Below are 26,733 nucleotides of genomic sequence, written 5' to 3'. Positions count from 1 at the left end.
CAGATTAGAGACAGATAATGGAAAAAAAGGAGCAACCTCCCTTCACTCCTGCAAAATAAATGATCTTGAAGTGCTTTCACAGTGTGATCCTCATTAAACACTGTAAAGAAAACTAGACAATGGAGAGAATTACTCACTCAAATTCACAAACATCCCTGCTACACTGCATGCAATCAGAGTGATGAGTAGTGTGGAGCGCTTCATTGTGAACCTGTAAAGAACACAGGTGTTAGTCTGTTTCTATCTAGCTAAGAGAGCAACATCAGAGATTAATAACAATTATTTTCACAATGCCTATTAGCAAGTTCTATTGTTTCCTTCTTTCTATAGGACAACCATATACAGTAACCTACTGTACCAGTGAGATGTGTTCTAGTTATTCCTTAATAATATTACATTTTATTTTAAAAGTAACTACATTGTAAATTAAATAGACTCAGTAATTACAGGGTGTAATCCCCCGCACTGAGATTAGAAATCAAAAGAGAAGGAATGCATTGTTTTTTAAACCGAAAATACCGGTAAACGTAATATATAATTTAAAATATATATATATATCACAAGTTGATCATGAGATAATATGTTGTCTTGAATTGTTTTGTAAAAATACATTGTATTTATTTTATAGTAAGATTTAAATGCGTGTGATATACAGCAGATAATTTGAAACACCGTCTGCACTGTACAGTATATTCCAAACATTATCTCAAAGTATCTTCATTGTCCTTGGTGAAGGAGTTTCCTTAGTTGCCTTAGCGGATGCGCACCCGGATAATAAATGCGCCGCGGTGCAAGTTGGGAACCGCGGCCGGGGATGGACTCAGGGTCCACAGGCTGGCCTCTAACCGACCCTGGCTGTGTAAATAGTGATTATAAAGGGTTATGTACATAGTTGTGTTGTTGTTTATTCCTGTTTCACCCCAAGACCTGTATCCACCCTCACATTGTATACCTGTTCAGATTGCTGCCCTTATGTGTTCGACCTTTTTTCGAGTCTGTTTTGATGGTTTCTATCGCGTGGTTGCTGATGGACGGAGGTCTGGAATAAAGAGCTTGCGAGTTATCCCTAGACTTGTCCTGATTATTTCCCGCACGAACCCCATTGCCGCTACAATTCGAGCAAGAGTCTGATTGTAGAGCACGCATATTCACAGCCATTCACAGAAACATATTTACGCCAGCGTGTCTTCGTAAGGTGGGAAAAGTTCAGAGAACCTGCAGAGAACACGAGGAGAAAGCCCAACGATGCAGGATCGAACCCAGGACCTAACAGTTTTGAACTCATGGTGTTTATTGTCAAGTTGTAATACCCACCTGCTAATGATTTTCCATCCCTTTTTTCTTCATATATGTATATTTATTGTTTTTCTAATTGTCTGAAATCTTTTATTTATCCAGAACTGATCTCTATATGCGATAAAACATTATCAGGTGGAATATATATCCGTGTGGTTGGTTCTTATACAGTACAATATGTACCGTACTGTACATACGCATTTACATTAAAATATATTAAATAATTCAGTTGACCAAAATGAGAGCAGCCCCTTAAAAACAACGGATCAAGACAAAGGAAACGCCTTACCTGAATTTCTGACGTGTAAAATATCGTTCCATAACTGCGCTAAAATCAGTCTGAGTTGTGCAAGAACCAATTTATATTTTTTATATACGCCTCCGACATGAAAGCGAAAGTATCTCCAATCTGGAAAAATAAGATCGAACTGTATTTCCAATAGTCTATTCTTTTCGGTGCTTAATTCCAGTTTTAAATGTTATCAGGTCTAGAATTTCATGGGAAATATTTAGCTCCCAGATGTGTTGCCCTAGACCCCTGATCTTTCGTTTTTCAAAGTCTCAAAGAGAAACACACCTGCCTTCAAGCGAATCGATAGAATATTTCTCCAGTCTTTACAGATCACTGCTTCTCAATAACGTGACACTTTATTTGCTGACATAGTATATTGCCAATATACTTGTCACCAAGTAAAAATAAAATCGTTGAGCGCCTGGATAAGGTCCGGATGTACACAGTATTGCCAGCCGCAGCGATGAGACAATACAGTAATGTTGTGTGATAATGATTTTACCGTTTCTGTCCCCGGGGATCGGTAACGCGGATCAGGATGTCGAACCGGTCATCAGAGTTCTGTTCAGACAGATTGTAATCGACAGCGGTCCAGCACTCCTGCTCAGCAACAGCAGAAACTGCGATATTTCGCTAGCAAAATCTGAAGCTTGATTTCAGGTTAAAAAAAAAACAAACCAGTGAAAACGAAACTGTACTCAGTTCCCGTCTCCCACAAGGCACATAAACCCTTCCCATTCGGTATTCCTATCGCTTTGTTCCGTTTACGATGGCTGATAAGGTACGAAACAAATTGTAAGGTGAAAAATTAAGTATTTCAATGTCTGCTAACGCAACACTGGCAGATTCTGTGGAGATACCGCTGAAAGTTTAAAAAATAAATTGCAGTAGTGACTGGAACGCTGCTCTTGAATCACATTGAGTTGTTCTTAGTACGGTCGTCGTTGCGTTGTGACAATTAACAAAGCAGACATTTTGTATACACCTGTTGATAGAAAAGCAGCGATATAGTAATGTGCGGTCACCTGTTACCTGTTTACGTGTGGATCTGTAACAAGGATGAATAAATCAGTCCGGGGGAGACTGCTCTGGTCCAGGGAAATTGTGCTCTAGCACGCCTGTAGCTGGAAAATTATCCGTGTCCCACAGCCGCCTGAACTTCAACGATTCCCTGTAAACAATCGTTCGCGATTGAACTTCCCATAAAAGTGAAAGTATTCCTGACTCCATTTTGTGAAGCAAGTAAGACATTTTGTTCTTTGATGTGATCAGTAAGACGCTTTTGTTTTAAAGCGAAAAATAATCTATGAGGTAATCTAGTGAGGTAAGACTTCAGACTGCAGTCTCAAGATGAGAAAGTAAGAGACCATGGTTAACAGTGTCAAAGCAGCTCTGAGGTCTAAAAGAACAAGGATATAGAACAAGAATCAAGTCATAAGAAGATAACGAGTGCCTTTGACCAGGGATGTTTCTGTAGTAGTAGTGGAAGGTTTTGAAGTGGTTATTTGCAATAAGATGGTTATTTCATTGAATTGCAACAGCATGTTCCAAGATTTTTGCAAGAAAGAGTAGGTTGGGTATAGGGTGAAAATTGTTCAGGTTCTCCAGAGCCATATTTGTTGGTTTTTTTTTTTTGGCTAAGCAGTAACTGCAGTTGATTAAAAGGTCATTGGTACCACACCAGTGCTCAAGGACTCATTTATTGCCATGCAGTCATGCTCAGAAGCTGCCCTGCTGAGTGAAATCATGGATTGGAGTTGGATAAACTGGAATGGAGTCAGAGCAGGCTGCCACAGCAACGAGAGGTGAGGGTGGTCAGCGTCCAGCCCGGGGATCTCAACCCCGGAGAAACAGCCCATTGAAAAGGAATTGGGCTGCCTCGCCTATGGAGCAGAATCCTGTGCAGAGCTCCCAGGAAAAAAAGGAGGACGCTCGGGTATCTTGGTCTTGGAACAGGATCCTGTTGCCGAGCCCCAGGGGAGAATGGGAATTTGACTTGGGAATGGAATCCTGGCTTCGAGAACCAAAGACAGGGGTGCAGACGGACTTTGGGATCCAGGGAGAAACGACCCGCTGTGGCATCTGCCCTGGGTACCAGAGAACAGGAGAGCGCAGACAGGACAGGGTGCAGAAAATAAAAACTGAGCCGAGAACAGTGCAGACGTGCAACAGAAAGGGAGTGAAAAGAACAATGACCGAGCAGAGCTTAGGCTTTAAATTGATTAACCGATTACAAATTAATGCAAATCAGTGCAAAAAGGCCCAGCTTGTGCAGCTAGCCCTGGAAAACTGTGAGCCCTCATGAGATTGTGATGGTTTCCCAGGGAAACCGCTAACCAAGAGACGCTGTATAGGTGCGATCATGACTCTCGATCAGACAATTAGAAATCTGACCCTGGCCTGAGGTCATGACTCCTGACCAGGCTTGAGGGAGTATTAAACAGACACCTGCTATTGTACATGACATATCACAAATAGCTGAAAAGTGGGATAATAGCATCAGGAATAGTCACTAGGCCATAAGGGGAATGGTCACTCTTAAACCCTCAGTCATGGTAATAACATGGCTGGCCTATGAAACCCTATGTAGCACTGTTACAGCTCGGGGTGCTGTGTGAAATACACCATGTGTGTATTGTCAGTGTCAGTGCCCATTTTCAATACAATTAAATTAATCTCAAACCTTAATTGGACTGTGCTGTGAGTGGTTCAACAATGATTGCAAAGTCAGATTCATCCGTGCATATAGCTAAGAAAATACTTTTTCTTTACTCACCTCCAGGTGAGGTGTTGGCTTCACACAGTGAGAGACAAAGTGCTCACTGACACAAACTATGTCTCAATAGTCTTTCCATTTCAATTACATTCATACAAATAACACGCTGTCACCTTTGATTTCTGTGTGCTTTTATATTTCATTTCTAAAGCAACTAGTAGTATTGATTAAATGTCTTTCTTCATTTCACTTGAGTTTATTTCTTCAGTTTTTACTTTTCTTAATTTCGTTAATGCCATGACTTAACCTGTAAAGCTTCACCTTCAATTTCCTTTGCCTTTGTTGTCCTCTTCACCTCAGCAATCCCATCAAACACAAATCAGTCGTCCATACGTCTTTAGTAACAGTATTTTTTATCTTTTTAGCAGCAGCTGCATTAAAGCCAAGTACAGTCATTAATATTGATCAAATCATTTTACTGTTAAGTCATTAGTCTAGTATTATTATTCACTATAATTATTCATAGTAGTACAATGTAAATGTAGTAACATGTTATGTATTCAAAGCACGCAGGAACATATGACAAAAACATGAACTCGAACTAATATGATTAAAGTTTTTAGCTTGTCTTTTTCTCATATAATAAATTAAACAGTTTAACATTTAGTTAAACAGTCAAGTTTGATTGAGTTAAGTTACATTAAGCATTAACAAATGATTTTTACAATTTGAATCATCTAAGATATAATTATCTTTTGAAGAACAACAACATGATACTGCATGAAAGTGTTGCGTCTGAAAGAGAATCATCTTATGCACCCAAACTCTGAAGGAGCAGCAGAATTTCAAACTGCAAAGTTGAAATCAGTCAATTGATAACTACTGGTGTGGGTCACATGATGATCTTCATAAAGCCAAAAAATACACATGTAGACGACATTTTTTCCAAAGCAATGTAAAAGGTAAGAATGATACAGATACAGTTTTTTTCACCCTAGGTACCTTTTCACATGTCTTCTGCTTTGGAGGACATGAGTTCTTGTAAAACTTTCAGACTGCGGCCCTTTTCTGCTCTTAATCACATCAGTCCATCATACTTGTGCCTCTCAGTTTAGATACCAATATTTCTGCCGTTTGTTTTTTTAAGATAATCATTTTTATTTATAAAGCATCTTTCCAAACCCAAGAAACACGGTACATGAATTAAGAAAAAGAGAAGAAAAGTACAATACAAGTTAATGAAAAGAAAAAAAATACAAGAGCATACAGGTTTTTACAAATTAACTGTAGGCAATCAGACATAGCCCTTGGTAAAACAGTAAGTTTGAAGTTTAGATTTTAAGAGGGTTAAAGAAGTTGTGTTTCGCAAACTCTGAGGAAGGTCACTCCACAACACTGGAGCAGCGACAGAGAAGGCATGGTCACCAAAAGTCTGTGATTTAGGGGAGGGAATGAAAACATGGAGGAGTTCAGAGATGTATGATGGAGCCAGATTGTTTAGAGCCTTGAAAGTCAGCAACAAGATCTTGTATTGAAAACATGACTTTATAGGCAACCAGTGTAGGGACTTAAGTGTAGAAGTGATATGCTGCCAGGGCCTGGTGTGATTAAGCAGTCCAGCTGCAGAGTTGTGAACATATTGCAACTTGTTGCGAGAGCTGGGGAACCCATAGAGTCGGAGAAATCAAGTCTTGATTTCAGAAATGCATGTATCGGGTATTCAGCATCGGGCATTGATAAATATTGCCTAATGTGGCAGTACAGATGTCTTTATCAATTTTTTTCACATATGGCTCAAAAGACAGGAGAGGATCAAGTGTGACTCCCATATTCCTGTCTATGGCTGACATGTGAATGGGGAAGCCATCTACCATTACTGTGAAAGTGAAAGTTCCTCCATCTGAGATTTGTGCCCCCCAGTAAAATTTGTTTTGGTACTATTTAGCTTCTGGGAATTTGATGTCAACAAGAGTTTGATTTCATGCAAACAAGAGATGAATTAATGAGTTTAACTTAAATCTGATTATCATCTGCATGACAATGAAACTGATGACCATGTTTGTGTATAATTTGGCCAAGATGCAGCATATACATAATAAACTGCAATGGGCCCCAAGACTGAACCATGAGGCACACCGTGATTGACAGGGACCTTGGCGGATTTATAAGGAGCAAGGGATGTCTAGGAGGCAAGCTTTCATTAAAGAGGTAGGTATGGGATCTAGGCAACAATAAGTTGTTTTACAGGTGGTTATAATTTTTGTACAGTGATCAGAGTTAACTAAGCTAAATTCAGAAAAATCTGGTACAGAGGGAAAGTCAGTGGAAAGACTTGGGCTCAAGTAGCTGTCTGAATTCATTGCAAGGCTGAGGCTTGATGTAGAGAATTGTAGTGGTATAGCATCAATCTTTGAAAAAAGTGCAAAACTTTAAGATAGAGGTCAGGGGTGGCAGAGAGAGCAGAGTTGTCAGGGGGCTTAGTGAGTTTATTGATCACAGAGAAGAGAGCTTTATGATTTTCTAGTCCTGAGCCAATTGTATTAGAGTTACAGTACAGGAGCATCTGGCAGAAGCTAGATCAGCTCTGCAGACTTCCAGGTGTTCGTTAAAAGCTTGAGTGTGAACCACTAGGCTGGATTTTTTTATTAAGTGTTCCTGGTGCCATCCACCTAGTTTCAGATTGCGAAGTTCAGGTGTGTTCAGGTGAAGTTCAGTTTTAAGGGGTGCGAGTTTATCCAAAGTAATAGTCAACAAAGTATTTAGATTAGATTTAGTTTTCTAGATGACCAGTTCTGAAAATAGGGGAAACGAAGTACAGCTTTAGAGAAATGAGAGTGGTCCAGAGATTTCAGATTTCTAAAACAAATTGTCCATTTCCATCTCACTGAAGAAAGAAGGATACAAACATCAAATAATACACCTTGGTGATCAGAGATCTGTAGGTCAATGTTGTGAATATTGCAAATTTTAGAGGCATTCTTAAATTCAAGTTCAGGATCTAAAATTCAAAGATCAAGGGTGTGAACACAGACATACTGTAGGTGGGGAAATTCACCAATTGAGAGAGATCAAAGCAGTCCAGGGTGGATAAAAAATCTGAAACTAATTTAAGCAGTCAATATGAATGTTAAAATCACCCAGCATTAAGACCGGACAGGTCATAGTGCACAGTATTGTCAACCGTTCAAATAGTTCAGATAAAAAGACAGGGCAGGACCTAGAAGGCCAATAAACACTTAGAATCAACAGTGGAGTGGGGCTGCAGAGTGTAAGGGCAAGGTATTCAAAGAAGGTGATATAATAAACAGTGAGCACATTGATAGTTATACTTATAATTAGTATACTTATAGAATATACTTATTATTACTTATAATTAGTAAACTACAGCCAAGCTGCCACCATGACCAACAGAGCATGGTTTGCCTACATAAGTAAAACTTGGAGGGACAGTTTGATTGAATAAAATAAACTCATTTGGTTGTTGCCAGGTCTCAGTTATGCACAAAATGTCAATGCATCTTTCAATAATGAAATCATTTAGCGTTCCAGTCTTTCGAATTAAAGAGTGGGTGTTAATGAGTGCAAATGTAATGTCACATTGATCTGCCCAAGCGCAAGAGGATTCCTCAGATGATGCAGCAGCCATACTGTAGGTACTGTATGGGTAACAACACAAGGGTGTTTACTCCTTTGACACCCCAGGGACAGAGAAAACAATATATTTCTCAGGACTTGCACTGTGCATCCATACAGTAGAATGTTATTCAAGATTTGATTCTATTGAACTTTGAAATAATTATTATATTTGTAAATTTTAAACAGAGTCCAATCTGAAAGTCAATAACTCATTCTTTTATATGTTTACAGTATGTACTTTATCCCAGCATTAATGATTAATGTAAAGGGGATCTTCATCATTGTTGCCAGGGGAGAAAAATGGTTGAACGTCTCTGTCTATTTTGTCGGCGAAAGTATAGATGACAGAGTATACATCTGCTTTAACGTTGTAGAAGTGGACCCTTTCCTTCTCATAGTCCACGTGGATCCCCACTCTTGTGGGATTCTTTGTGTTCAGTGGGGTCTCTGGGTCAGTCAGGGCCGTCAGCTTCCCATCCCAAAGACTGAGGACCCAAAACCCAGCTGCAGGGCTCAAACACAGTTGCCCCTTCCTGCACACTGAGTCTCGGGCCACTCCCAGCTCCCAGGACTTCTTGTTTTCAACCTCCACCTCCCAGTAACACCCACGCCTCCTCCCTGCTGGTAACCTGTTGCCCAGCACACAGGGGTATTCATCAAACCGCTCAGGATTGTCAGGGAGATTCTGGCGCTGCTCTGTCCACCTCAGTTCTCTGCCATCTTCTGACACCATCAGGTAGGGGTTCATTGTGTCCTCATCCAGGGTCACTGTCACTGTGGGCAAATATGAACAGGGAGAGAATTTAGGATAAAGCACAAAGATTTCACCTGATAGTACATTCTGGTTTTAAAAACTAACATTTTATCCTTTTCAATGACTTGTGTACATGATTTGTGTACTGACTTGTTATTCTGATCATTATTTTAAAATCATTTTATACTCATTGACTGAGATTTCAAATTGATATAGTTTAATATAATGTGACAAACCCTATTTTCCTTTAACATGTCAGTAATGGAAATTGAATTTCTGTTGTGTAATGAAAGCCTTTTTAAAATCAATTTGTTTAAAGCACACAAGGACCAACAAATTCAGAAACACGCCACATATTTCCACTTTTCATTATACACAATGTAAAAGAATCAATTAAACACATCAAATTCTCTAAGTACTTTTACAAAATAAGAAGTCAAAAAAAGGTTTGTTAAAAATTGTGACCTAGTGGGGTTTTAATAAAAAGACTAAAATGGATTATTGTCCTTCACTTTTGTATCTGTATATTTCGAGTTTCCAGTCTAGACTTTTCAGAACATTAATTCTAAACTGGGCACATTTTCAGGTTCGCCAACATACAACTGGTGTGGCTGTATAGTGCAGTAATCCACCCCCTACCTCTTATCTAGGCTGTGTCTCAGAAACAGTATGATCAGGATTCACTGAGGCTAATGATATGATAACAACCTTAGAAAGAGCAGGGAATTTAGAATTTGCTAAGAAGCTGATTAATTTTGTATTAATTTCCTAACTATAGACTTTTATTCTGACCTAAATTGTTTTTCAAGTGTTTTGAAAAATAATTTACATTTTTTTCATATGAAATATGAATATTTAGTTTTAATTAAATAAATAAATGGTTTATCATCCTTTAAGTTATTTTTTTAAGAAGCGTTATATCCAATACTTTGGATAATGCTTCACAAAAATCTAACAATTTACAATACCTATTCTATGAAAATATTGTGGATTGGTGTATTATTAGCAAAAATACATTAAATCCACAAAATCTCGCTAAACATTTGAATAAAAATGTATAATTAAACAAACATTTTAACAAAAAAGAAAATACCTTCCATGGCCCGTCTCACTGCAATATTGAAAAAGAGATAAACCTCTGTTAATTTACAGTATACAGTAAGTAGATGCTGAACTTTTTCAAAACAAATGAACAAATAACTTTTGTTTCTTCCTACATCATGATGAAGATGAAAAAATAATAAAAATATATATTTTGAGACATTTCCAAATCCTTTCACAATGCTTGGTGTTCTCAGCAGTTCAGCATAGATTGAGAGTCAGATGTGATTTTGTCAAAAGATTACTTTAAGAGTTTGGACAGCAACTTTCCTCTGAAATTGTTAAAATCAAGATTTTTTGGGTGTATTTATAAGGTATTTAATGTTTAAAAAAATGTTTTTTTTAATTGAAAAGTGTGGTGTGGTGTGGTGAAATACGTTTTGGGCACCACTGGTCAAATTGCATGTTTCACTGAATCTCTAAGTGAAAAGAACACAACCTCTGCAGGGTACAGACTTGTACATGACATATTCTGCCCACTTTAAGGTGCATTGACTATTTATTTATTTTAACAGATTGAAAAAAACAGAGAATGTGGCATGTGCAAAAGTTTATATTCTTTTTTAGTCTTTTAAAGTCCAACAGAAGCAAATCTTCAATAACATTTTGTTCTATGGGTGTGCAGTGGAAGTCCTGAGGAATATGTAGAGACTCAAAGATTCCTCTGGCCCTGGGGTGTAAAAGGAGGAAACACACAGAAGATGTTCAGGAAAAAGAAATCCAGAAATCCCAAGGCTCACACTTCTTAATTGAAGAAGTTTGTTTAGGTAGAATGCAATGCTTGGAATGCAAAATTGGAATGGAAAGTTTATTTCATGCTGAAATAAAAGAAACATGATGCTTTGGCTGAGATGTCTTCTACAGGTGTGAGGGAGAGGGGTAATTAACAGCTAAATAAAGTGAGAACAAAAGAGTAAATTAGAAAGGGACGAGATGCAGGAAGCAAATGGGCATGACTTTCCAAGATGATGCCATTCCTCTGGCCTGTAGCTCTCTCATTTATGTTGTTTATTTTGGTGTTATGTATCATTTTCTGTGTAAAAAAATACATGTGCGGCCATCAGCTAAGATCAACGTGCCTGAGATACCTTGGACCAGAGATCTAGAGCTTCAGATCTGTCTTCAGTGGAATCGGAAGCACATGGCTTAGCTTCACAAGCACAGAGATAAACAGGGACACAAACACAAGAGAAAGCGGGGAAAGAGAAGCGATGTGTTAACACGCCTGCCAGCCGCCACTCCCCAGCATCCTTTTTGCAGACGTGCAGCCTCTGGAGTGTGAGATCAACCGACTTCACTGTCGCATCAATAGTAAGCGTCTTCTGTTTCACCGAAACTTGGCTGAAAGCTAACGTTCCGCACAGCTGATTCTACTGGCCAGGAGAAAGGAGGTGGAGTGTATCATGTCATTTGCTAAACTGCTTTATACCAAGCCAGAGCCTACAACGAGCGCAAGGCAGGGTACACCCTGGCCGGGGCGCCAGTCCATCACAGGGCAAGTGCAAGCCAATCAGACATGGGGACAATCTGGAGGCCACGGTAAAGGCTGAGGGGGGAAATTTGGCCAGGATACCGGGATAACTCCCCACTCTTATCGAGAAATGCCCAGGGATCTTTAATGACCATTGAGGGTGAGGACCTCAGTTTTATGTCTCATCCGAAAGATGGCGCCCACTACAGTATAGTGTCCCCACCACTATAGCAGGGCATTAGGACCCACACAGACCGCAGGGTGGGCTCCCCCCACTGGTCCCACTGACACCACCTCCAGCAGCAACCTTATCTCATTGCACATGTATATATGCCAAATAAGCACCGCTATCTATGAAGCAGGTGAGAATGAGTGTCCACACTCAGGTAGAACAGGGGGAGAGCTGTCAAAAGCCAAAATCTGCAAATGAATATAGAGGATTTTAAAGGAGGTGAGTCTGTTGTTAAGAGAAGAGGAAAGGTGTGATCCAAAGACAATTTTGGTTTTGGATGTCTTCCTTCAACAGGACACAGACGGAGGAGGACAGAGATGGAGAGAACAGCAAGATCGTGCCGTTAGAAGTGAAATGGGGAGCTGTCAGTATGGAGAGATCATAGATTTTTGCAGTTCTGAAATGTTCCTGGCAATACCTTTAAGAGATTAAACTTTTGTACTTTTACTTGAGCTGTTTTCTCAAATGGAAATTTTTACTTTTACAGAATTATTTCGTTTTAGAAGTAATAGTACTTTTACTCAGGTAACATATTTGAGTATGTTTTACAACCCTGTTTAAGACACTGCTTGCCTCTTTTCTATCTTTCTATGCATTTATTTGCGTCTAAATATGACATGAGCCACTACTTACACAATATTGTTAACTATCTGTTCTCTGATTACTATTTACATACAATTATTAATAATTCTGTATACTTTATGTAGTAAAGGTTTGGTGAGACTCAGTGCAGTTTGGCATGCCACGGAAATGGCTGTTGTACTGTATATGTAAAAAAACAAGTACTGAAATGAGAGACAATTGAACAAAAGAAACATAGTACTTAGTCATGTTTACTCAACCAAGCAATTAGAAAATAAAAGTAATATAATAATATAAAAATAATATCTTGTTATAATTTAATTGTATAATTTCAAGGTCAGGTTGTGCATTAACGACCACGAGTAAAGAATCATAATTTATAATCAAAGAGTTTTAATCCTGACACATGCAACTAGACATCATTTACAAAGCAGGAAAACTTACCCATTGTACTTTCAAACCCCTCCTGTGAAAATGAGAAGAAGAAATATTAATTCATTATATATATTATATATTAATTTCTGACATGATTAATAATAATAAGAAGAATGAGGGTTGCACTTTCTGACAAAAAAAATGGCAAATTAGCATTTTGGGAAAACTCTTTTAAAAGTCTTAGTAAAAATCAAATTGCAAAAGCAAAAACTCCAAAACTATAGCCAGCAGCTATATATGACCCTCCAACTCACAGCTGGCAGCCCAATGAAGCTCAGCAAGTGTGAACCTGCTAGTATGTGGGTGGGAGACTCCTGGGAATCCTAAGGTTGCTGGAAGAGGTGATAGTGGGACCAGCAAGGGACGCTCACCCTGCGGTCTGTGTGGGTCCTAATGACCTAGTATAGTGACAGGGACACTATACTGTAAAAAAGGCACCATCCTTTTGACAAGCAATAAAATTGAGGTCCTGGCTTTCTGGTCATTAAAAATCCCAGGGAGTTTCTTGAGAAGACTAGAGGTGTTGAGGTGTTACCCCAGTGCTGGCCAAATGTCCTCCCTGGCCTTCACAAATCATGGCTTCCTAATAATCCCCCTCTATGAATTGGCTTCATCACTTTTTTCTCCTCCCCACTGATAGCTGATGTGTGGTGAGCATTCTGGTGCACTATGGCTGCTTTCACAACATCCAGGTGGGGCTGCAAACTGGTGGAGGAGGAGAGACCTATAAAGCGCTTTGAATCAAGTGTCCAGAAAAGTGCTTCATAAGCAAGTAAGCGTATAACATATAATCATGTTGTGATTATAAAAATATGCCCAAATATCAAACACACAAAGTCCTTACTTTGAAGCTGTCAATGAAGTCTTGAATTGGTTGAAATACCTGAAGAAATAAATATAAATTAGAATACTGACCAAAAGATGAGATAATCATAATAATTTTCTGCTTTAAATTACACTTTACATAAACAATATATTTTTAACCATTTCACAAAGTGTTGCAAATGCAAATAATCTCCAGTATCATTTAAATTAGACTATTTAAAAAAACAGACATATTAATGACAAAGCATTAAATAATGAGAAAAATACTGTCCTACTACTTGCTTTTCTCAATTTTTAGCTTCAAAATCAAAGGACAAGACAATAAACTATATATTATAAGAAACAAGACAATCTCTGCTTTAAAGCTGTGTATTTCGAATCCCAATCTCATAGCGCCATCTTTGATGTTCTGTATCCAAGAACCAAAGGCTGCAAATTTGCCATTTTATAGTGCGAAATATAATTGCAAAAGTTAAAAAAATTGCCAACATATCAAAAACTCAATGTCCTTACTCTGAATTTGCCGAGGATGACTTGAATATGTTGAAATACCTGAAGAAATAAATCCAAATTAGAACACGGACCAAAGGATGAAATAAGAAGATTAATGAAAATAATCAAACTTTTCATGATGTCTGCATGATGTCTGTTATCATTTCCTTTGATTGGGGCACAATTGGCTGTTTGCCATATAATTTTAATCTGTGCTGTTAGCTATACAGAAGCAACATTAATGCAGCACCGAATCTCACAATAACAACGACAGAGTATAACAAAGTGGATATTATTCATGGGCAAAACCATAAACTAAGCCAAGTTACATTTTCATTCACTGAGTGTCACATCATAATCATGACGATAACCTTGGAAAAATTGTGAAATACTTTCCTGTATAACCAACTGGTGAGTGAGCTCTGCACATCTTCGTCCATCTAAGTGAAACTAATTTTAAAAGAACAGACATATTAATTAGAAAACACTTATCACATGAATAAGAATACATATAGTCATCTTTGTCAACTTGTAGTAGCAAAATCAAAAGACAACACAACCAACTGTATATTGTAAGAAAACCTCTGTTTTAAAGCTGTGTATTTCAAATACTAATCTCGTAGCCCAATCTTTGACACTCTACAGTATTTTCAAGTACCAAAGACTGCTAATTTACATTTTTACACTAAAAATATACTTGCAAAAGCAAAAACTTAACAAAATATATAAAATTTAATGTCCTTCCTGTGTATTTGCAGTCTTGAATAGGTTGAAATATCTGAAGAAATAAATCCTAATTAGAATACAGACCAAAGGACATGATAATAATAAGAATAATGAAAATAATTAATTTTCTTTGGTCACCACTTTCTTGGATTGGAGCAAAACTGTGGCTGTTTGCCACATAATCTTAATCTGTGCTGTCAGCTACACAGAAGCAGAGTTAATGCAGACACCGAATCACACAATAACAACAGGGTATAACAAAGTGGATAATATTTAACAACAACATATAACACCCACTTTAGCAGCAAAATGACAAATTAAGCCAAGTTACATTTCTGTTCATTCAATGTCACATCATAATCATGACAAAAACCTTCAAGAAAATTTTAAATATGTTTCTGTCTAACCAAAAACAGGCAAGCTCTGTGCATCCTCGTCCCATTTTCATCCACCTAACAGTGCAAGGCTGGATTTTCTGCACTTCATTTTCTACACTTACACTTTCCATTATCATACCCAACATGTTCTGATACTTTCAAAAAGTATTGCACATGCAAGTGATCTCCCATATCATCAAGTGAAACTAATTTTTAAAAAACAAATATACTAATGAGAAAGCACTGACCTCATGAATGAGAAAACATTGTACCCTACTGTTGTTTTTTTCTACTTTTAGCATTAAAAACTAAAGGCAACACAAACAACTATAAAAGAAAGAATATACAAGTATCACAAACTGTGAATTTGTTCTTTGCACAGTTAAAATATCATCACACATGCAAAAACAAAATCACCAAAATATCAAAAACTGAATGTCCTTACTGGGAAGTTGTCAAGGAAGTCCTGAGCGTGTCGAATTACCTCAAGAAATAAATCCAAATTATGAGATGATAATAACAACAGTTAATAATACAAATTGGTAATTCAATCTTTCATGAAGACTACATTTTCTTTGGTTGATGTTTGATTGGATTTGAGCATCCAAGAACAACAAATGATATCTGCTCTAGTGGCATTATCATAAACTCAGCCAAGTTTTTCCAATGTTATATCGTAATCATGATGATAAGTTTTGGATTACTTTCCTGTCTACCAAAAATGGGTGAGCAAGCTCAGTGAAATTAAAAGACAACACAACCAGCTATATATAAGAAAGAAGACAAATCCTGCTATAGAGCTGTGTATTTCAAATCCCAAACCGGTAGCACAATCTTTAATGCTCTATATCCAAGAACCACAAACTGCTAATTTGACATTTGTACAGTGAAAATATAATTTGCCAAATATATAAAATGTAATGTTCTTACTGTGAATTTGCCAAGGACGTCTTGAATTGGTCGAAATTTCTGAAGAAATAAATCCAAATCAGAACAGCCCAAAGGATGAGATAATAATAAGAGTTATACTGTATGTAATTGCAAAAGCAAAATTTTGCCAAGAAAACCCAACATGCTTACTGTGAAGCTGCCAAGGGAGGATCGAATCCATTGAAACACCTGAAGAAATAGATTCAATTAGTATGAAGATAGAAAGGGTTCTGATACAGAATTCAAAAGAAGCGCCAACATTTTCCTGTGAATTTCCAGGCTCTGATTGGTAAAACTAGGTGTCACTCAATGAAATCTGATCATTTAGAGATATAGGGGAGGTTTATAGGTATCCAGAGAAATGCACCTATATATTTCCTCAGTTCTGAAGAAAGTAAAATGAAATGTGTTTCTAGTTTTTCTGTTTTTCTTTCGGCTGTTTCTTACTGTGTGTACTCAGTAAAACATTGAAGAAATCATCAATTTTAGACTTGATGCCCAGGGTTTCACCTTAAATTCAAACCAAGAACCAGGCCCGTATTGTCTTTACTTTTTAAAATAATTCAGGATTTTTAAGGGCACATCCATACAGGTGAAAACACCCTCTGGAAAGCTGGGTCTTTAAGGGAGCAGAAAGAGCTGAAGGAATTAATTTCTTTAGGTTGTGTTATTCATGATCTCAGGGATGACCATTTACTGTAGGAGTTCCTCAGTCTTTACTGCCAGTTATCACAGCAGCGCAGGAATGACACACTGTGTGGATAAAAACACTGAAAACACTAAATACACATTTTGTACAAATAACATCAAGTAAATATTAATTTTCCAGCCTATTTTTGTGATAGTTTTGAGGTTTATTTTATTGCAATTGCTGCAGCTTAACTGATGTAAACTCACCATTGTCGGAAGAGCCACGTCTCCAGGGAAACAAAATCAGGAAATCCTGAAGTAAAAATTAAAATACATTTTAAGGACTTGTGTATTGTACAAAATACTCTTTACAAACTGTGTGAAGAAATACACGGTGAAACATTATTGATAATACTGTAAAGTCAAGTGTGAGCCAGAGAGAAAAAGGGGAAAACTCACCAGTCCAGTGGGGAGAAAATCACCACAATACATTGATAATTATTCCTACTCTAGCTTTAAAACCTTTCCTGTTGTGTTAAGTGACTTCCAACACAAAAAAGTAGAGAACTGTCACAAATCTTTCAGGATCCTAAGTTAAGTTCTACATCAATTTGAAAAAATATGGTGATTTAAAGGTTACATCATGTTCATGAAACGTTTTTTGAATATGGCTCCAGTCTCGCACTGCCTGTATGACAGGATTCAAACTGCTGGTATTCCGGAGATTAAGGACTATTTTTTTTCCCTAAAGCATGATTAAAGAAATAGTTGCAGGAAATTTAATTAGTTAATTTGTTTTTAATGCACAGCACAGTGGCTTTGTGTTCAACTTCAAGGGTCCTACTGTATCTGAGTGAAATTTGGAAGTCACATGGGTTTCCTCTGGGTGCTCTGGTTTTCTCCCACAGTCTAAAGACATGCCAGTAGGATAACCGGCTTCTGGGAAAACTGACCCTGGTGTGAGTGTGTGTTTGTCTGTGAGCGCCCTGAGATGGACTGGCATCCTAGCGAAGGTGTATCCTGCCTTGCAGCCTTTGCTTCCAGGGATAGGCTCCAGCTCTTCTACAAACCCTGGTGTGGGTAAGATTACACACTGATGTGATGAGGATGCTTTTTATGCAGTACTACACTGAGGGGCAACCCTTCAGATTCTGTCTGTCCCTCTTCTGATTAAATGACGTTCCAGTTGCTGGACTAGCAGACTGATGTTCACGGTAGAAGCAGGGGTTAGTAAAGTACAGGAAAGGAACACCTGGAGCATGCTGGGAACCCCAGTGGTCCTAATTCGTTGGTTGGTTCGGCAGCCTCAAGGGCATGAAAACACAAACACCCCTGATCCACTGAGAGTCGCTTGGAGAGGCACTGCCTCACAACAGGAAGCTGAGCCTTCAGAGATGGAGAAGGAAGAGAGACAGACTCCTCTGACTCTCTGTGAGTCGCGTTGATACAGTAGGTGCTGCCTCATGACAGGAAACTAATCCCTCAGGGGAAGAGAGAAAGAACCCCCTGACTGGAGGAATCACTCTGAGAGGTGCTGCCCCGGTGTCAGGATTTCTGAAAGGGGTGAGTTGTTGGACCCTTGTGCGAAGCCGTGAGGAAGGTACTACGAACAAAAGTAAATCCAAATCCAAGTCGTTAGGCTTGGATTTGGATCCAAGAGCGAAGTCGAAAGTAGGAGAACCAGGTCGGGTAATCAAGGAGTCAGGTCGAGAATAGCAGCGTGCACAAGAGAAAGCTGTGGAAGACTTCTCAACAGTGAGCGTAGGTAAGCCGGTGAAGAGTGTTTAAATATTGAAGAGAGAGAGAGATGTGGTTGGATAATTAGTTCCTGGATGAGCGTGTGTGGAGTTTAGTACGTCAAGGCGCTTATGGGAGAAGGGATGAGTCGTGCCACCCAGGGGTGGACAATGAAGAGAGAGATGCTGCTTGAGAAGGAAGTGAAAGAAGCCCCCCGACTCGCTGAGTGTCGCTTTGACAGGCGCTGCCTCACAACTCAGGGGATAGAAACAAGGAGATAGTATCTTGTAACCGAGAGGAGGAGAATCAGTAGGGTTAAAGCTGCTTGAGAACAGTGTGGCCAGGGGTCCCTTCTGATTCAGACTCACGCTGTGAGGACCTCCACAGGAGGGGTCAAGGTGGTGCTGCCTACCTGAGGTCAGGAAAGTGAGTTTCTCTGACCCCCAGAGGGAACCTGACTGCAAAGGCAACATGAAAGAAAGAGGAGGGGGAGGAAGGTGGAGGGAACTTTAGACGTGAGCAATAGTGTGGTCGGGGTTTCTTAAAATAGAGAGAGATAATTGAATAATTGAGAAAGAGGAGTCCCCACTGCTCCCCCAGACTTCACCTGACAGTTATCTCTCAACAACCTTTGAGCTGCCTCTCGTGAGCTCAGATGCGTTGTAACTGTTCTGTGAAAGCCAAGGAACTTTGATCCCACACCTCAGTCGTACGGAAATTAGGAGGAGTGAGTTTTGTTGTTCTCATTTACAAACTGAATCAACCAATATTCCACAAATCCCTGTCCTCAATCCTACCCTCGTTTCTCTCATTGTCGCAGTTTTGCCTGCACCTTGCTGGGTCTGCAGTGGTGTTTTAGTTCCCAGAAACTTTGCCACCACAGTAAAGGATCTGTCCTGACTGACTGTGCTTTACGTTCAGCTCAGCTTGGCTGGTTACTGATTAAGCTCAATAAAACTCTTCACAGTAAGGCACTTTTAACTTCAACATGACCTGAAAGTGACTAAATGACCCCTACAAAGCAGAGATATTTACACAATGGCTGTTTTTTTTTTCTTGTAGTGATTCCCAGTATCTGTCTCAGCTCTATTACTTAGGATTCCTGAAACCTGCTGTTGTGAGCTTGTCACCCCCAATTCTTCATTTTCAAAAAATCAGAAAAACGTTTAAGGGTACACAATCCCTGAACATCGTCGCAAAAAGTACCATTTCCCAAACCCAATAAAATGAAAATGTTCTTTTCTGATACACTGCACTTCTATCTCTGTGTCACTACTTAAGAAAATAAAAGGCCAAAGCTCATTACGTGTTTGAATACCATCAAGTTGTTCTTAGTCTGTACAGTTACAGTACCAACAAAGCAGACATGCAGTGTACTGACAGGTCAGGTGTTGATAGAAGAGTGAGGTCGAATGATACCTGTTTTTTGTGAGGGTCTGTAGCAGGGAATTTAATAGATGAGTCTGGGCGATACAGCTCTGTTCCAGCCAGCCAGATGTGTTAGAAGTTGAAGTCAGCAGCTCAGCAGTGTCAGACACACTCAAACCTGCGGTTCAGTTATAGACAAATGAGACGCAGGAATGACACTAAATGTCTCACACCCACCCAAAGTCTCCACCCTTGCAGAATTCCCATTGCTCCATTCAGTTCAGGTGGTGCATTTCCTGCTAGAGCCATTACAGTTTCGTACACTGTTGTAAAGATCTGGTGGAGCATCCTGCTAGCGAAGCCCCAGCTTTCTGAATAAATAGCACCAGGTGTCTGATTTCTGTATCTTACCCCACCGAACCAGCCTCTGTGTGTCTAGGACCGTGTCCTAGCCTGTCTCACCAGGACCATTGCCTGGATGGATGGAGGATGAAGCAAAGGTTTGAAAATTTACATATTAACATAAATTACAGACTCTGATCAGTGATATGTTATTTAAAAATAACATCAATGTCAGCAACTGTATTTTAACTTAAATTTTATCTTTAAAATACGACAAGGTTGTTCGGTTTTTACGGTACCACTGCTCGTTAAGGATCTACTGTGCTCTTCAGTCGTGTGTCATACAACAGGGCCCTAATAAGTGAACCTCAGGCTTTTAAGCAAAAACTGTGTGTTGATCCCGATTGAACAAAATTGCCTGTAACCAATTCTTCGTGATTTGATGTTCCATAAAAGTGAAAATAATCCTGTCTCCATTTGTGAAAAGGCACAGCCTTTGCTCAAGTAAGAGATTGCACTCTTTAATATGATTTGTAAGTCACTTTTTGTTTCATAGTGATAAAAAAATCTAGTTATGAATTATTTCATAACTAACTACTAAGCTAGTCAGCTTGATCAAACTGTTTTATCCATATGTCTGTCGGTTGCACTAATGGACGTTTTAATTGTTCCTAAATGTGTTGTGTATACAGTCATTTTCAGTTTACTTTTAATTATTTGATATGAAAATTCTTTAGACGGTATTCCTTTTTATTTGCAAATTATTGTATTTTTTACCCTTACACTGAAAAATGGATGTTCGATTGTATAATATAAATTGAGATAAAAAAACGAACCAAACATTGGGTTCTATCACCCCTGAATCCGTCTGTGTGGTGCATCTCAACCCATCTGAACTGAAATAGAAAACTAATCAAGAATAAAACGTATTTTACAGTTTGCACATTAGGGAATTACTATTTGTGTTCTGACTAGAGTTTAATGTGTAGGAACTTACCGTTTTAAAACGTGAGAGTTGGTCGAGCTGGGTGACTGAGAAAAACGTATCGTAGCGCTAATGCGCGCAGGCATTTCGTTATATTTTGTGAACTGAAGGCGCTGTGACATCTGAAACACAGGCCTCTGTGTCAGCATGATGCTAGCATGAAATCCTTAGCACTTAGACTATTTCTACACTATGGTAGCTTTTTGACTGAAATAATATGGCGTCTAAAAGGCAAGTTATTAATATTGTTATACGAGTGAGTTAAAGAATGTACTACAGGGAAATTACTGCACGAGTTACCTACTGTATACTTGGAATTTCCCTATAGTTATTGCCAGTTCAATATTGGCAGGGGCCTTTACTTAATACATTTATAATAACATTGCTATGAAACTTGGGAAAAAAAGTCGCTTTGAAAATCAAAGGACTTTAAGAAACCTCAAATAAAAGAACGGGACTATTATTAACAGTGCCCAAATAGATTTTCTTATTAGGTAAGATTAATCCGACGTTTCTGCGCAAGATTATTATTTACCCTTTATTGCACAAATATTTCTTGTAGTGTATTTCATATTTGACATCTCTGCGGATTAATAAACTTACTGTTCAACAAAGACTTGTGATTTTCGATAGAATGTTATTACATGTGTAAAATATTTTCTTAGAGTGACAGTTACAGTTCGGAATGTTATTATTCATGTTTCTTGCTCAATGTAGTAAATTAAAATTTGCCACACAATTATAAGCATATTCAGTTAAAGTCTTAATTTTAAATTCAACGGGACTCAATATGCCAAGACCAAAAAGAAATAAACTGAAACATTAAATCATTTTAGACTTCATGTATTTTAAAAAATGAACAAAACGAAACGCTGAAAACATTTTATCATATGAATAAACTGCAAGATTAAAATGTGATTAAAATCAATTCTGTTTTAGTCGACTAAAAGTAAGAGTAATTATAATTGTAGAATTACAATGGCTCACAGGCCTCAGCACTCTGTCTGCCCCTTCACAACCCGAGCACCCTGACCGACCCCACAGACAGTCTGCCATCCCGCGAACAGGAATTTGAACTCCCTGGAGCATCTGAACCCTCACCTCTTTTCCTACTTTTTGCAGACTCATTTCCCCTCTCCCGGCCTCTATAAATACGGGGCCTCTTTCCCTCTTCCTCCATCTTCCTCTTTTTGTCTCCTGCCTACCCTTCCTCTCTCGGTAACCAGCATACCCGTGTACCGAGAAGGTAATATAATCAATGAGCTGCAGTTACCGTCTCTCGCTTCTCTCCTACAAGAGAACATTCCTGACGTGTGAAGTATCGTTGCACAACCCCGCTCAAAGGTCAGCGCAACAGCCTCACGGCCTGACAGCTCATTAAGCCCCGTGAAGCTGGCCAAGAAACATTTTACAACAAGAGCTGAACTTTGTCACATCTTGAAAGCGAAAATATCTGCTATCTCCGTTCAGGAAAAAAAGGCAGACTTTTCTGCCAACAACTTTATTTCCCTTTGTCTGTTTGTTTGTATATTATGGAAGCCCGTTTCCGCCAGGGAGTAAAAAAAAACGCGCTATGGTATCTCAGAATTCCGACTTAGTATCTCAGAATTGCGATTTAGCAACTCAGAATTCCGACTTAGTATCTCAGAATTGCGACTTAGCAACTCAGAATTCCGACTTAGTAACTCAGAATTCCGACTTTATATCTCACATTTGTGACTTCGAAATAACCATATTTCATTGTCTGTCCTTTTGTTATTGTAACGGATTCGGGTTCTAGGGCTTGTGCCCTCGCCGCTCCCACCCTAGTTCGTGCCTCGCTGCACTGGCTCACTTTCTTTAAGAACACTTTCTTTAACCCCTGCGGCCAGCATCCCTGTTATGCGCAGGGGAGGGTGGTGTACTGCAACCAGATCGTACAACCTGTATGTCGGCCGTTCCGTTACACTATTTTCTTGAATCGTACAGGATCATAGGATCTATAAGCCTGAAGACTTGTCCTGTACAGTGCCCTGATAAAAATCAAATTAATTACACAATTTTTATAGAATCCCATTTCCGCCAGTGAGGCTTCCATAGTACCCGGATGGTATAGTGCACGGTGGGCTTTTTAAAGATAGTTTTTATTTACGTAGACAGAATATGAAATAATATACAGAAATAGGCACTTCACATCCAGAAGAATTCACAATTATAAAAGCTGAAACATACTTTTTACGTATTTCCATTGTACTGTATGTCCTTTTTTACTTAAAAAAGAAGGTCTTCTTTAGCTCAGCTGGCAAGACGGGTTCGAGCCCATGCAGTGAGGCACGAACTAGGGTGGGAGCGGCGAGGGTACAATCCCTAGAACCCGAATCCGTTACAATAACAAAAGGACAGACAATGAAATATGGCTATTTCGAAGTCACAAATGTGAGATATAAAGTCGCAATTCTGAGTTGCTAAGTCGCAATTCTGAGATACTAAGTCGCAATTCTGAGATACCATAGCGCGCTTTTTTTTTTTTACTCCCTGGCGGAAACGGGCTTCCATAGTATTTACTTCTAGCGTTTGAAATTCAAGTTTTGGAAAGTCTAAAATTACATGTATTCAACAAAGCGGAAATATTGCTTTAAGATTTATTTCTGCACTTTAGTCCTGGAACCGCCGATCTCACAGAGTCTCAGAGAGAAAAAAAAGACGCATAGAAAATGTCTTGAAGAATTTGCAGAGTTCCACTTCACAACGTAAAACCTTGTTTGAGGATACAAATATATTTGTCATCGATTAAAGAAAATAACATCGTGATTGCGCAATTCATTAAGCCGTCGGATCAGCAAGATGTACAAAGGTCGGCCAGTTGCAACACAATCAATATTGCGAGTTGAAGTTCTGCTGAGACGATTCACAAAGCAGACATTACAGTGTTCAGACGTTTGCAGTGTACAAAGCGAAAACACTTTGGCTGAACAAAGCGCGTTAGTTGATTAAACCGGGTAATATACAGTGCCCTCCAGAATTATTGACACCCTTGGTAAAGATGAGCAAAAAAAGGCTATAAAAATGTCTTTGTTCATTTATCAGCTTGATTTTACGTTGAATATATGAGAGTAATCTAACCGTTCAGTGAGGTAAAAAATATTCAAAGAAAAAATAAATTCTTATAAAAAAAATAAACATTTTTTCTCAAAAACACAGGTGTCACAACTATTGGCACCCCTAGAAATTCCTATTAAAACAAAATCTAATTGACATATATTCCCATTCATATTTTACTTTTTTTAAGCACACGTGAGTCTTTAGGAACTCTTAAGTGGTCATCCATGACTTCCTGTTTCACTGGGGTATAAATATGAGGTTACATGCAGGCCAAACACCCTTAGTCATCCATCAACATGGGGAAAATCAGAGAATACACAAAATGAAACTAGACAAAAGGTTGTTGACCTTCATAAATCAGGTAATGGCTATAAATAAATAGCTTCACATGTGAAAATACCCATCTCCACCATTAGGCCAATAATTAAGATGTTTCGAACAACTGGAGCTCTGATGAACCTGCCCGAAAGAGGACACAAGTGTATTTTGCCCCCACACACAGTGAGGAAGATGGTTCGAGAGGCCAAACTTTCTCCAGGGATAACAGTTGGGACAATTGCAGGAGTTGGTTGCATCCTGGGGTCACCAAGTCTCCAAAACTACAGTTAGACACCACCTCTGTGCCACAAACTATTTGGAAGGCTTGCCAGATGAAAGCCTCTGCTGTTGTCAAACCACAAACATAAGCGCCTGGAGTTCACTAAACATCACTGGAACTTTGGTTGGAACCAGGTTCTATGGTCAGATGAGATAAAAATAGAGCTTTGTGGCAACAAACACCAGAGGTGGGTTCGGCGTAAAATTGAGTCAAGGTCATGCAGAAAACAACCTCATCCCCACTGTGAAGAATGGTGGTGGATCTGTGATGTTGTGGGGCTGTTTCTCTTCCACAGGCCCTGGGAATCTTGTTAGGATACATGGCAACATGGACCACATCAAATACCAGGAGATTTTAGATCAAAACCTGGCTGCCTCTGCCAGGAGGCCAAGACTGGGTCGCGGTTGGATCTTCCAGCACGACAATGATGCACACAGAAATGGTTCACTGACCTCATAATCAAGCTTTTGCAGTGGCCATCCCAGTCCCCTGCCCCAAACCCCATTGAAAACCTGTGGGCTGAGCTGAAGAGGAGAGTCCACAAGCGAGGACCAAGGTCTGAAGGATCTGGAGAGATTTTGTATGGAGGAATGGTCTCAGATCCCTTTATATGTTTTCTCCCACCTCATCCAGCGTTATAAGACAAGACTCAGTGCTGTTATCTTGGCAAAGGAAGGGTGCACAAAGTACTAAATGCTTATCTTTACCAAGGGTGGCTATAATAATGGAGGGCACTGTAGCTCTATTATAGATACTAGCCACATTATATTAGATGGGACAGCTCAGCTACAGCAATTAAAAAACGGTAACTCACTTGCGAATACTGAAGCTTGAATTAAATTTGTTCTTATCTCAGTCTAGCCAGTTACAACGCAAGCAAAGTGACGAGGCGGAAGTTGGCTTCTTATTCGCGTTTTTCGTTCCACCTTAAATGCTGCTGCTGTGATGTTATATCGCCTTTCGCCTGTAGATGGCATCTTCGGTCAGTACTAATCCAGATGGAATACTGTAGACATCCTCAGTGAAAGGGAATATCCAAATGAATAGCGACTGTTCCATATTTGTGTATGGAGAACAATTTTAAAAACTCACAATAACACGAACTTACACTGGGAAAAGGTGATTGCACTTTCTGCTTATTACTATGGCCCTCCCTCCTGATGTTAATATGGTCTCACAATTCTGACACTGAGGTGTGAGGGACAATGTAACAGACTTTCAAAATCCTGAACTTCAGGAAATTTTACTGTACCGTTTTTTTTTAATATGACCCTCTGAACATGGCATGAGAAAATGCATTGGCAAATGGTGATTGCACTTTCTGTTTAATTGCTATGGCCCTCCCTCCTGATTATAAAATCGTCTCACAATTCTGACACCCGGGGTGTGAGAAACAATATAGCAGACTATCAAAATCCTGAACTACAGTGAATCAGTTAACCATACAGTATATTCTCATATACCATGTTCTAAATGCCCCATTTAATACTGCTATATTAAAATAAAATGCAATAAAATTCTAAAATGCAAGAATTTGAGACTTTTAATGATAAGAAGGCAAGGTCGTAGTAAAATATGCAGAAAATGCCAGTGAAATCACGTTTTGCCGTTGTCTTATTTACTCGTTGTCTAGCATGCCAGTTTGTGTTATTGCAGGTTTTGAGAATTGGGTATCGATTTTCTGAAATGTTTCATACAAAAATACTTCACCTAAAAATTCATTCAGTTCTGTGCATGTAATGTCATACATTTTACTGCCCTTGTGTGTATTTAACCCTTGTCGAATGGGTTGTAAAACCCTCTTCCCTGAGTGCTGGCTGACACTGAAAAATAGGCAACAGGAGCTCCGTAAATAGAGAGTGTTGTGTGTGTGTGCTACACAAGAACGGTCTCTTGGTTATTGCCGCACGAACCCCACATTCGCTACAGTGCACAGACTGGCCGTGACGAATTCGCCAACAGCTTGATAGGTTTGATTGCCTATTTGATAGTTGTAGAGTTTGAGCGAAAATTATGAAAATGAAAATGATGAATGATGATCTGTTACAACTAGCATTATACAGTGAAGTACCTTGTTAAAATTAGGATTCCACCAAGGAAACCATCAAAACACTGTTTTAATTAAGA

General features: G+C 39.0%; 1 protein-coding gene across 15 annotated transcripts in view; it reads right to left on the bottom strand.

Moving 5' to 3' along the window:
* LOC148660032 (E3 ubiquitin-protein ligase TRIM21-like) overlaps positions 1-26,733 on the bottom strand; it is a 143,953-nt gene that overhangs the window by 38,101 nt on the left and 79,119 nt on the right. For 5 of the 15 annotated variants that reach the window (XR_015939766.1, XR_015939765.1, XM_088637677.1 and 2 more), the window contains exons 1-2: positions 2,091-2,614; positions 138-211 (exon numbers count right to left, since the gene is read on the bottom strand). Coding sequence is in view for 10 of the 15 variants with exons in the window: in XM_088637676.1 (XP_088493802.1) it covers positions 8,191-8,714; positions 9,788-9,805; positions 12,525-12,546; positions 13,360-13,398; positions 13,854-13,895; positions 14,232-14,282; positions 15,381-15,419; positions 15,866-15,904; positions 16,016-16,054; positions 16,763-16,765 (816 nt within the window). In the remaining 5 variants the exon portion in view is untranslated. The other 10 variants (XM_088637659.1, XM_088637661.1, XM_088637667.1 and 7 more) reach the window with 8 other exon arrangements.

Source organism: Lepisosteus platostomus, chromosome 6 (assembly GCF_059453375.1).
Source record: "Lepisosteus platostomus isolate fLepPlt1 chromosome 6, fLepPlt1.hap1, whole genome shotgun sequence".
Taxonomy (NCBI): Eukaryota; Metazoa; Chordata; class Actinopteri; order Semionotiformes; family Lepisosteidae; genus Lepisosteus; species Lepisosteus platostomus.
Note: the sequence above shows the minus strand (reverse complement) of the source record. Positions and strands in the feature narration are given on the sequence as shown.